Source organism: Phoxinus phoxinus, assembly GCF_949152265.1.
Source record: "Phoxinus phoxinus genome assembly, chromosome: 9".
Lineage (NCBI taxonomy): Eukaryota > Metazoa > Chordata > Actinopteri > Cypriniformes > Leuciscidae > Phoxinus > Phoxinus phoxinus.
Genome location: NC_136884.1, coordinates 205,001 through 217,500, shown reverse-complemented (window position 1 = coordinate 217,500; position 12,500 = coordinate 205,001). Strand labels below are relative to the sequence as shown.

The 12,500-nt window shown below is 49.2% G+C and overlaps 1 protein-coding gene across 5 annotated transcripts in view; it reads right to left on the bottom strand.

Moving 5' to 3' along the window:
* tbk1 (TANK-binding kinase 1) overlaps nucleotides 1–11,491 on the bottom strand; it is a 19,288-nt gene extending 7,797 nt beyond the window's left edge. For 4 of the 5 annotated variants that reach the window (XM_079622878.1, XM_079622881.1, XM_079622882.1 and 1 more), the window contains exons 1-12: nucleotides 11,193–11,325; nucleotides 9,699–9,802; nucleotides 8,964–9,104; nucleotides 8,537–8,666; nucleotides 7,947–8,128; nucleotides 7,547–7,707; nucleotides 3,484–3,594; nucleotides 3,206–3,385; nucleotides 2,571–2,767; nucleotides 2,372–2,430; nucleotides 1,429–1,520; nucleotides 1,221–1,322 (exon numbers count right to left, since the gene is read on the bottom strand). In XM_079622878.1, coding sequence (XP_079479004.1) covers nucleotides 1,221–1,322; nucleotides 1,429–1,520; nucleotides 2,372–2,430; nucleotides 2,571–2,767; nucleotides 3,206–3,385; nucleotides 3,484–3,594; nucleotides 7,547–7,707; nucleotides 7,947–8,128; nucleotides 8,537–8,666; nucleotides 8,964–9,104; nucleotides 9,699–9,785 — 1,442 coding nt within the window. In that variant the 5' untranslated portion in view covers nucleotides 9,786–9,802; nucleotides 11,193–11,325. Of the gene's footprint in view, nucleotides 1–1,220; nucleotides 1,323–1,428; nucleotides 1,521–2,371; nucleotides 2,431–2,570; nucleotides 2,768–3,205; nucleotides 3,386–3,483; nucleotides 3,595–7,546; nucleotides 7,708–7,946; nucleotides 8,129–8,536; nucleotides 8,667–8,963; nucleotides 9,105–9,698; nucleotides 9,803–11,192 lie in introns of all 5 variants that reach the window. The other variant, XM_079622879.1, reaches the window with a different exon arrangement.
* Between the last annotated feature and the right edge of the window lie 1,009 nt (nucleotides 11,492–12,500).

Here is a 12,500-nt window from a genome sequence, read left to right as displayed (position 1 = left end):
CCTATTATGACATTTAAAATGTTCCTAATGTTGTTTAGGGAGTCCCCAACAACAGTTTTACATGCATGCAATGACAAAAAACACTTTTGTTTTCGTATAATATGCATTTATTTTTACCTGATTTGCTCACCGACTCCCAAATGATTCGTTCAACGACTCGTTTTTCAAACCCCTCCTCTGCGCGACGCTAATCTGCGTTGATTGGTCAGATGACCCAGCAGTGTTTACAGAGATAATACTTATTGTTTAACACGGAGTGCAATGATGCTTTTATCAATTAAATTGTATTATAATAATGATTATAGTCCACTGCTTTGTAGTTTGTTGTAAAAAACGAAAAATAAGATAAATAATTTAATGTTATGTTAGCGAGCATAGCCCAGAGTTCATATTGTAAAAGCACAATCAGTCTTTGTTTGCGTTAGCCCGATGCATAAACGTTTTTACAAAAAAAAAAAAAATGCAGTTACGTTACTACGAGGTATTACTCTATTCTTTAAGACAACTCCGAAAACAACGACAAACACTTCACATATCTCAATACAATTGTCATTGAAGACCTAGAAGCTAAACGGTGCTTACACAACAAACAAAATAATTATTAAGCATGCTACATAAAACATAAAAGCAGCAATTATTAATAACACTTACAGGTTGTGATACGGAGGAGGAAGCTGATGCAAATACACTTGGAACTGAACCTTCCTTCAATATCAGCCGGCTCGCGAATCCAAGTTTGATTGCATTTAAAAAGCAATCGTCTTCAAAATGACGCGAACAAAGCACACGGCTCGGACTATACTTCTGTGGTATAGTGAATTGTAGCCACTTAGTCTTCAAATGCTCCTCCTTGGGCAGATGAAAAAAGTTGGCTTTTGAGTCGCACTTCAGAACACAGCGTCTCGTCGCCCTGATGTTTTCCCTGCTGGCCTTGGAGCGCAATAAGTGGGCGTATCGTATTCTAATAACTTGACAAGTTGACGTCATCTAGTCAGAGAAAAAGCTTCGGTCTTCTAACGATTCATAAAAATGACTCAGAGTCGACTCTTACTTTTGAAAGACAATAACTTTATATACGGTGCACTTTCATATTTCAAACTTTGCAGGATGTTTTTGTTCACTTAGATCTATGTTACACACTACATGAAAGGTACATTTCAAAATTCCATAATAGGTGCCCTTTAATATATATACACACACACACACAGCTCATCACTCACATCTGCTCGGTTCTCTCCAGCGTTTGGCTACAGTAGTTACACGCGTGAATCACCTCCGTCTTCTTGTGCGCCGTCTCTCCGTACTCGTCTCGGATCAGCTCACTGCAACACAACAGCAGATCCACAGATCACACACACTCTCACACACACACACACACACACACACACACCAGTGCCATCATCCTGTGGCTGCTCCTCATGGACTCACTTCAGGCCCCGCACGGCTTTCCTCACCAGCTCCTGGTACAGAAGCAGCGCGTCGGACGTCTTCCACAGATACCCCACGTCGCCCGCGAACGTCTGCGCAGAAACACATCTTTACCACACGCTAGCGCTCAGGGTCACACACGCTAGCACTCAGGCTCACACACGCTAGCGCTCGAGGCTCAGGCTCACACACGCTAGCGCTCAGGCTCACACACGCTAGCGCTCAGGGTCACACACGCTAGCGCTCAGGCTCACACACGCTAGCGCTCAGGGTCACACACGCTAGCGCTCGAGGCTCAGGCTCACACACGCTAGCGCTCAGGGTCACACACGCTAGCGCTAAGGCTCACACACGCTAGCGCTCAGGCTCACACACGCTAGCGCTCAGGCTCACACACGCTAGCGCTCGAGGCTCAGGCTCACACACGCTAGCGCTCAGGCTCACACACGCTAGCGCTCGAGGCTCAGGCTCACACACGCTAGCGCTCGAGGCTCAGGCTCACACACGCTAGCGCTCAGGCTCAGGCTCACACACGCTAGCGCTCAGGCTCACACACGCTAGCGCTCGAGGCTCAGGCTCACACACGCTAGCGCTCAGGCTCACACACGCTAGCGCTCGAGGCTCAGGCTCACACACGCTAGCGCTCAGGCTCACACACGCTAGCGCTCGAGGCTCAGGCTCACACACGCTAGCGCTCAGGGTCACACACGCTAGCGCTCGAGGCTCAGGCTCACACACGCTAGCGCTCAGGCTCACACACGCTAGCGCTCAGGCTCACACACGCTAGCGCTCGAGGCTCAGGCTCACACACGCTAGCGCTCAGGCTCACACACGCTAGCGCTCGAGGCTCAGGCTCACACACGCTAGCGCTCAGGGTCACACACGCTAGCGCTCGAGGCTCAGGCTCACACACGCCTTCAGCCTCACAGCTCCTGCTTCTTACCTTGGCGTAGCTGGCGTCCAGATCCAGGTCGTAGCGCGGCTGCACTTTCGGAGGGCTAGCTGCAAACACAGGCGATCCTTATTAGTGTTTTGGGCGATCAAATAAAGGTCATCGGGTTACTTCTGTGAGGTAACGAGTTAAGTAGCGCATCACAAACATCACATGACTGCTTTGATCACATGGCGAGCGCCAGACTCACGGTCCTCGAACACCAGGCCGACGGTGTTGACGGGGTCTCGGCTGAGGAGCATGATGGGGTTGTCGCGCGAGCTCTTGGGGAAGCTCTGGGCCTGGCGGCTGGGGTCAAGGGTCAGCCGCCGGCTCTCGTACAGAAACTCCTGATGCGACGGCGTGATGTTGGTCCGCCTGAAGAGCAGCTCCTGGAACAGGTTCGCCCTGCAGAACACATGCAGCTGTTAACACTGTGTGTGTGTGTGTGTGTGTGTGTGTGTGTGTGTGTGTGTGTGTGTGTGTGTGTGTGTGTGTGTGTGTGTGTGTGTGTGTGAGTGTGTGTGTGTGTGTGCGCTCTCACGTGTTGTATGTGTATATGTAGATGTGGTGGAGTGTCGCCTGCTGGAGGCTGAACACGTAGATCACGATGCGGTGTAAGGTGTGTGTGTGTGTGTGTGTGTGTGTGAGTGTGAGTGTGAGTGTGTGTGTGTGTGTGTGTGTGTGTGTGCGCTCTCACGTGTTGTAAGTGTGTATGTAGATGTGGTGGAGTGTCGCCTGCTGGAGGCTGAACACGTAGATCACGATGCGGTGTAAGGTGTGTGTGTGTGTGTGTGTGTGTGTGAGTGTGAGTGTGTGTGTGTGTGTGTGTGTGTGCGCTCTCACGTGTTGTAAGTGTGTATGTAGATGTGGTGGAGTGTCGCCTGCTGGAGGCTGAACACGTAGATCACGATGCGGTGTAAGATGTCGCTGGTCTCGGCGAAGAACTGGTCGAATCCCCAACACTTCTCCTGATCCGCCTCCAGGATGTTGGCCAGCACTGGCGTGAGGAGGCTCTGAAGACCCCTGAAACACACACACACACCGTCACACACGCGTCTCCACACCAGCGAACCGCCGTCTCACACACACACACACACACACACACACACACACACACTCACTTGGATAGGCTGCAGGAGGTCGGCATCTCGGAGCTCCACTCGATCTTCCCGTTCTCGAACTTCTGATGGCCAGAGATCGCGCCCGACGGCTTCTCCGTGATGATCTTATACCTGCGACACACACACACACACACACAACCAGGTGACCCACAGCCGGGCAAACACACACAATTCTGGAACCGGAACTTGTTATAAAGTTAACATTTTGATTTCTCTTATCGATTCCTTTGTGAGCATTTCAATATGAGTTTAAATCATTGAATCGAGAGACTCTGTGTATCAGTGTACTGGACCCGTGCAGCTCTTAAAGTGACAGCACTAATATTCCTGCTCTATAATAACACTAATATTCCTGCTCTATAATAACACTAATATTCCTGATCTATAATAACACTATAGATGCTCCTTGAACTGCCACCTTACCGTGGTGGAGGGGTTGGAGTACCCGAATGACCCTAGGAGCTGTGTTGTCCGGGGCTATATGCCCCTGGTAGGGTCTCCCAAGGCAAACAGGTCCTAGGTGACGGGTCAGACAAAGAGCGGTTCACACACCCCCTTGATGAGCAACAAAGCAAGGACCAGGCCCGGGGTTGGGGCTCGTATGCGAGCGCCTGGTGGCCGGGCTCAGCCCGAAGGAGCGACGTGGGGCCGCCTTCCCGTGGGCTCACCACCTGCAGGAGGGACCGTAAGGGGCCGGTGCTGAGAGGATCGGGCGGCAGTCGAAGGCGGGGATCTCGACAACCCGATCCCTGGACACGGAAACTAGCTCTAGGGACGTGGAACGTCACCTCGCTGGCGGGGAAGGAGCCGGAGATTGTGCGTGAGGTTGAGAGGTTCCGACTAGAGATAGTCAGGATCACCTCCACGCACGGCTTGGGCTCTGGAACCACACTCCTTGAGAGAGGATGGACTCTTCACCACTCTGGAGTTGCCCATGGTGAGAGGCGGCGGGCTGGTGTGGGTTTGCTTATAGCCCCCCAGCTCAGCCGCCATGTGTTGGAGTTTACCCCGGTGAACGAGAGGGTCGTTTCCCTGCGCCTACGGGTCGGGGATAGGTCTCTCACTGTCGTGTGTGCCTACAAGCCGAACGGGAGTGTAGAATACCCTGCCTTCTTGGAGTCTCTGGGAGGGGTGCTGGAAAGTGCTCCGACTGGGGACTCCGTCGTTCTACTGGGGGACTTCAACGCCCACGTGGGCGACGACAGTGTTACCTGGAGGGGCGTGATTGGGAGGAACTGTCCCCCTGATCTGAACCCGAGCGGTGTTCAGTTATTGGACTTCTGTGCTAGTTACAGTTTGTCCATAACGAACACCATGTTCAAGCATAAGGGTGTCCATCAGTACACGTGGCACCAGGACACCCAAGGCCGTAGGTCGATGATCGACTTTGTGGTCGTTTCATCTGACCTGCGGCCGTATGTCTTGGACACTCGGGTGAAGAGAGGGGCGGAGCTGTCAACTGATCACCACCTGGTGGTGAGTTGGATCCGATGGCAGAAGAGGAAGCTGGAAGGACTCGGCAGACCCAAGCGTACTGTAAGGGTCTGCTGGGAACGTTTGGCTGAGTCTCCTGTCAGAGAGATCTTTAACTCCCACCTCCGGCAGAGCTTCGACCGGATCCCGAGGGAGGCTGGAGATATTGGGCCCTATCTTGCACCCAGCGCAATTGACTTTGAACACCGACGCATGTATCATTCCTATTTTGCACCCGCGCACAGCGGACTTTTCCCTCCACAGACGCACGTCGGTAAATTAGGAAATGAACTTGCGCTCGCGGGGGCGGTTCAGCGCAAAGAGGAGGCGTGTTCCGGCGCAAAACTCCCCTGGTGCTATTTTCCAGTTTTAGAAAGCAATTGCGCCATTGACCAGGAAAAAAACAGTCTAAAGACAGTGGCGCGTTGTGCGTTAGTGATATGGTATTTTAAGGGCGCGTGCTTGGCCATAATGTTAACGCGCATCCACTTTGATTCTCTAATATAAAAAGATGCAGCAGTTTTCATTTTTGCAAATCATACATTATTACAAGGAAAAATATTAACACACGAGGGAAATCATTGTTGTGTCCGTGAAGATGTGAAAAAGTTATATCTAGATAAAAATAAAAAATAAATCTAGATTAGGCTACACATTTAAATGATTTACTACCCAAATTATACGCCTGTTTAACCGAAGCTAATTTGGGTGGGTTTCTCCCATCATCCCCAATGTCACTTCTCTGTGTTTTACGGCCCTGACGAGAACGTCGGTTTCCTCGGCTGTGAACCGCTCCTGGCGTGCGCTGGCAAATCCGCCGTTATAATAGCAATCCGCCATGGAACAAGCGCGCCGGCTCTTAAAGGGAATGTGAGAGGACGCTCTGATTGGTTTATTTCACGTTACGCCCAAACCACACCTATGAATAATGAAGCTACTTCAGACCAACCCCTTTTAGATTTGCGTCGGGCGCAAGAGTCATTTATCCCGCTGGGAAAATAGCAACAGCGCCGGGATCCGCCCACAAAGTTACTTGCGCTTTGCACTTTGACACTTGCGTTTCAGATCGTTACAATAGGGCCCATTGAGTCCGAGTGGACCATGTTCTCCACCTCCATTGTCGAAGCGGCCGCTCGGAGCTGTGGCCGTAAGGTCTCCGGTGCCTGTCGAGGCGGCAATCCCCGAACCCGGTGGTGGACACCGGAAGTAAAGGATGCCGTCAAGCTGAAGAAGGAGTCCTATCGGGCCTGGTTGGCTTGTGGGACTCCTGAGGCAGCTGACGGGTACCGGCAGGCCAAGCGAACTGCAGCCCGGGTGGTTGTGGAGGCAAAAACTCGGGCCTGGGAGGAGTTCGGTGAGGCCATGGAGAAGGACTATCGGCTGGCCTCGAAGAGATTCTGGCAAACCGTCCGGCGCCTCAGGAGAGGGAAGCAGTGCCCTACCAACGCTGTCTACAGTGGAGCAGCTGTTGACCTCAACTGGGGATGCCGTCGGACGGTGGAAGGAATACTTCGAGGATCTCCTCAATCCTGAGGAAGCAGAGGCTGAGGGCTCAGAGGTGGACTCGTCCATCACCCAAGCTGAAGTTACCGAGGTAGTCAAGAAACTCCTCAGTGGCAAGGCACCGGGGATGGATGAGATCTGCCCTGAGTACCTCAAGTCTCTGGATGTTGTGGGGCTGTCTTGGCTGACACGCCTCTGCAGCATCGCGTCGGGGACAGTGCCTCTGGGCTGGCAGACCGGGGTGGTGGTCCCTCTTTCAAGAAGGGGGACCGGAGGTTGTGTTCCAGCTACAGGGGGATCACACTCCTCAGCCTCTGCCTATGCCAGGGTACTGGAGAGGAGAATACGGCCGATAGTAGAACCTCGGATTCAGGAGGAACAGTGCGGTTTTCGTCCCGGCCGTGGAACACTGGACCAGCTCTATACCCTCTCCAGGGTGCTGGAGGGTTCATGGGGTGTGCAGCCGAGTGTGAAGCGGCTGGGATGAGAATCAGCACCTCCAAATCCGAGGCCATGGTCCTCAGTCGGAGAAGAGTGGCTTGCTCACTTCAGGTTGGTGGAGAGTTCCTGCCTCAAGTGGAGGAGTTCAAGTATCTCGAGGATTTGTTCACGAGTGAGGGAAGGATGGAACGGGAGATTGACAGACGGATCGGTGCAGCTTCTGCAGTAATGCGGTCGATTTACCGGTCAATCTACGTTCCTACTCTCACCTATGGTCATGAGCTGTGGGTCATGCCCGAAAGGACAAGATCCCGGATACAGGCGGCCGGGATGAGCTTTCTCCGCAGGGTGATGGGCGATCCCTCAGAGATCGGGTGAGGAGCTCGGAGTGGAGCCGCTGCTCCTCCACAGCTGAGGTGGCTCGGGCATCGGCTCCGGTGTCTCCTGGACGCCTTCCTGGGAAGGTGTGTGTGATGAGTTTGTGTGACGCAGGGGTGTGTGTGTGTGTGTGTGTGATGAGGTGTGTGCGATGAGTTAGTGTGACGCAGGGGTGTGTGTGTGTGTGTGTGTGATGAGGTGTGTGCGATGAGTTAGTGTGACGCAGGGGTGTGTGTGTGTGTGTGTGTGTGTGTGTGACGGCACCCACATGACTTCTTTGTTCCTGCGCGGGCCTTCGAAGGGTCTGAACGGGAGGCATCCTGTGGCGGCGTGATAAAACGTGACTCCGATGCTCCACAGATCCACCGTGGCTCCGTACTTCTTCTGGTGATCCTTCCTCAGAACCGCTCGCTCGTACATGTCGGGATGCTGCACACACACACACACACACAGATCAGCACATGTTCCTCACACACACACACACAACATCATACTCTATTGTATCTTGTCTGAGATTACAAAAACTACAAAATATGAGAAATGATAAACTCATGATATGTTGCAAACGTGTGTTCTTCAGATTAACCCTCATTGGCTTATGGCTTCAACAGTTCTCTGCAATAGACTCTTGCGCCCACACGAGTGTTGTCCCATGATGCTCGGCTCACCAGATACTCCTCGGTGCCGTACAGCGACACGAACTGCTCGTCGTCCTCCAGCTCGCGGGCGGCGCCGAAGTCTGTGAGCTTGTACACGGACCGGCCGTCCTCTCCGATCACGCGCATGATGTTCCCCGGCTTGATGTCTCGATGCACGATGCCGTACTCCCTCAGGTGGTTCATTCCTGCCACTGTCACATGACGAGACTCGTGAGATCAGCGCCCGCTCCCATAATGCACCAGGAGTGTGATCGCCCCTTCAGAACCCCCGAGGCTTCCCTCACAGCGGTAGTTCTCCAGACCCGTAACCTCCTGTGAACTCTGGAGAACTAGCGCTGCGAGTCTCACACTGACAGGCTTCTAATGTTCTCTGTGTGTGTGTGTGTGTGTGTGAGTGAGTGAGTGAGTGAGTGAGTGAGTGAGTGAGTGAGTGAGTGAGTGAGTGAGTGAGTGAGTGAGTGAGTGAGTGTGTGTGTGTGAGTGTGTGTGAGTGTGCGCGTGTGTGTGTGAGTGTGTGTGTGTGTGTGTGTGTGAGTGAGTGAGTGAGTGTGAGTGTGTGTGTGCGTGTGTGTGCGTGTGTGTGTGTGTGCAGAACTCACCGACGTCCTGCAGCACGATGAGGAACTCGTCCTCCGGGAGCCCGTAGGCGTTGGTCGGCTCCTCCAGGACGGTGTACAGGCTCCCGCACGGGCAGTACTCCATCACCAGCACCTTGTGCCGCGTGTTCGACTGCAACACATCAGCAACACAATCACAACACAACTGTGCCGTCTGTGCTCACAGAGAACCGCTTTTACAGCTCTCACACACACACACACACACACACACTCACACACACACACACACACTCACACACACACTCACACACACACATCTCCCCGAACGAGACGGTCAGTCACACACACACCTCCCCGAACGAGGCGGTCAGTCACACACACACCTCCCCGAACGAGGCGGTCAGTCACACACACACACCTCCCCGAACGAGGCGGTCAGTCACACACACACACACACACACACACACACCTCCTCCTCGACGGCGAAGAGCTTCACGATGTTCTTGTGGTTGAGTTTCTTCAGCACCTCGAACTCCCTCATCTGGACGTCCAGCGGCCGCAGGAAGCTCAGGTTATTAAACACTTTCACCGCGTACAGATCGCCCGTTTTCTGCAGAGAGAAGCATATAAAGTTCACATCACTCTCGGAAGCATTCAAACCGAACCATCCAAAGCATTCTCTGACCCACAATCCCTGAGAGAGACTCAGAGCGTTCACCAGCTAACAGCTAACAGACGCAGGCCGTTTATAAACGTTTCAAAGCGTTCTGTGAACGTTACGGGAACAGTAACATTGTATCATTCTTCAAACATTATGGAACGTTACTTTTGAATCTGAACGTTCCGAAACAAGTTACATTTAAAAACTGTTACATTTAAAAACTGTTACATTTAAAAACCGTTACATTTAAAAACTGTTACATTTAAAAACTGTTACATTTAAAAACTGTTACATTTAAAAACTGTTACATTTAAAAACTCTTACATTTAAAAACCGTTACATTTAAAAACCGTTACATTTAAAAACTGTTACATTTAAAAACCGTTACATTTAAAAACCGTTACATTTAAAAACGAACGTTCTATTAATGTTACTGGAAGAACGTTTGTTCATATCGTTCTCTGGGTTCTGATTGGAGGAGAGTTAAACACTAAAGGACTCATAACTGAGTACAGTTCGTGATATAAAGACAGCGGCGGAGACCTTGTGCCGGCCGCGGTACACGTTAGCCGTGGCGCCCTGGCCCAGCAGGTCCGACATCATCCACAGGTAGTTGGCCGTACTCTGCATGATGACTGTAGCTTCACCTGCAACACAGCAGCGCTTTCATGAGAACACACACACACACACCACAACCCAGCGCTGCAGTCCTCCCCGGTGTACAGGTAACCGCTCGCTCAGGGCCATCCGCTGTTCATGATCATCTCAGAACATCATGAACGTTTTATTAATGCATCAGCAATTAAAGAAAAACCACTCCAGCAGAACATGACCAGCTCAACGTGTCGGAATAATATTTGGTCCCACATGTGACTGGTAGTCGCTGTATGAAGAATATCTGTGTCTAATATCTCAGTTTACTTTATTCTGCTCTCCTCACTTACAGAATGAACTATAGTGTCCTGCACACACTAGTGGAAACAAAAACAAAAATTATGTCTGAATAAGGATTGGTATTTCGTGAATGCAGTGGCAGTTTCGTTTCGTAACTCTTCAGCTTTCACTGACACGAGCGTGCGTGTTTGAGCGAGTTATGAGGAGGATGTGGAGAGAGCTGTTCTTTTGTTTTGCATTAACAAGAACAAGAACAATATATGACATACACATACAGAGGATCAGAGTATTATTATTATCTATTACATACATATTAGCATCAAAAGAAACAGTAGAAAGAATAAGAAATAATAAAATAAAAATAAACTATACAGGGGAAACTTACAAAAAATTCCAAAAAGAAAAGGATTAAAAAATTATATATATTCGTTTTGCTTTTTTATTTCTTGCATCTTTTAGGGTTTCAATATAATGTTTAAGCTCAATTTTAATGTTAGGTTTATTATTTGTCCATTTATTTGTGTATATGGTATTTTCCATACATAATTATTAAGTTAAGCACCAAGTTTTGGCTCCAAACTCTTATTTTTGTACATAAAAAAAAAAAATCTTCACCAGAGAGTTAAATCTTTAATGTTGTGAATGTAGGATCCGCCGCGGGATTGTTTTTCACCGTGACGTCACGGATCTGCGGGGATTCCCCGCATCGGCGCGTGATTCTTTCGCACTTTTAGCGTGAAATTAAACTAAAAACATGTCAAATTAGAGGGAAAAGGAGAAGCGAGAGAGAATCGTGAGGTTTGCAGCATCTGTGCGGGTCGTTACGACACCGAACCGAGTGAAACCGAAAGTACATCGAATATTTCTGACAGAATAACGCGGTTTATTATCGTGCTGTGACATTATATTTGATTAAACACATCGAGGAATATCCCGCACTGAACTCACACACACACACACACACACACACACACACACTTTTATCATATTAAATAAAATAATAAATACACGTCACATCTGTCTAAACATTGCGCTGTTCCGTCAAACGCTAGAGTAAGAGAGTAAACGCACATATAATAATGATGACATGCGATGATTATATGATGTATTTAATGTCAGAATATGATATTTATGTGTTCTCACCTCGAGAGCACGAACGTCTCTTCCGTTTTCCGTGTTTTCATCACATGAGCGACGCCGGGCTGCGTCCGCAAGCACACACACACACTCGCGCGCACGACGCCTGTAGTGTAGATGCGGTGCGCGTGCGTGAGTGTTTTGTGTACTACGCGTTAATCGATATGTTAATAGTCCACTCCGAACTGAGCTTCTGAAACGTGTATCGCTACAAAGTGCGTAGTTTCACGTACTATTTTGATTAAAGCATACTCGGTGTACACTGCGTAGTGTGCAAGAGCTCCAATGCGCACACGGCCATAGTCAACCGTAAATATCATATTAGAGGAGAACGCAAAACTACTGTATGGATGGGGATAGTTCATGATGTGATTTTTTGTTCTTCAAAACTTTTTCTTTTGCTTTGTTTTAAGATTATAACACCGGACGTGCTTTCACAGACATGTTGTTAAACAGTGGTGGACTTGGATTGTGTTATATTTTTGTAGTGAGCGAGTGTGAGGGTTTATCGGTAGAGGGCGCTGCTCACAAGCGAAGTGAATATCTAAATATGTGTACATATACATATAATACGAATATGACTATAACATGAATTGAATATAAAGTGAGTCATCATTATGACATCAATATTGTCATCATTATACTGGTAACTCCCTGATAAACCGTGCCCGCGCGTGTGTGTTTATAAGGCGCGCGGACCCGGGGGGTTTCAGCGGGAGCAGAGTGGCGCAGCGGAAGCGTGCTGGGCCCATAACCCAGAGGTCGATGGATCGAAACCATCCTCTGCTAGAGTTTTACTTTTATATTTTATTACAAAGAAGACAGATGACATGACCACTCAGTAAAGCACGGAACATATTTTTATGAAAGCAACTCGAACTAGAACCCTAATAATGTGTTGAGTTATAACTAGTGTTACTTCATTAAAAACATGGTTTTAGTTCTGCTTGTATTGTAGCCTAGTGTAGGCCTATACACACTACATGCTTACACTACATACGAACTGTTAAACAGAGCTTACTATGTTTATGTATTTTTGATATTATATATTTAGTATTTGTTAACGTTTTGAGACCATAATTAAAGATATGACCCTGGACCACAGAACCAGTCACGACTCGCACGGGTATATCTGTGGTAATAGCCAACTATTGTATTACTTTAATTGTATTATGTAGCCTACATTATATGGGTCAAAATTATCTATTTTTCTTTTATGCCAAATATCATGAGGATATTAAGATTATGTTCCATGAAGATATTTAGTAAATCTCCTACCGTAAATATATAAAACATGTATTTTTGTGAGTGAAT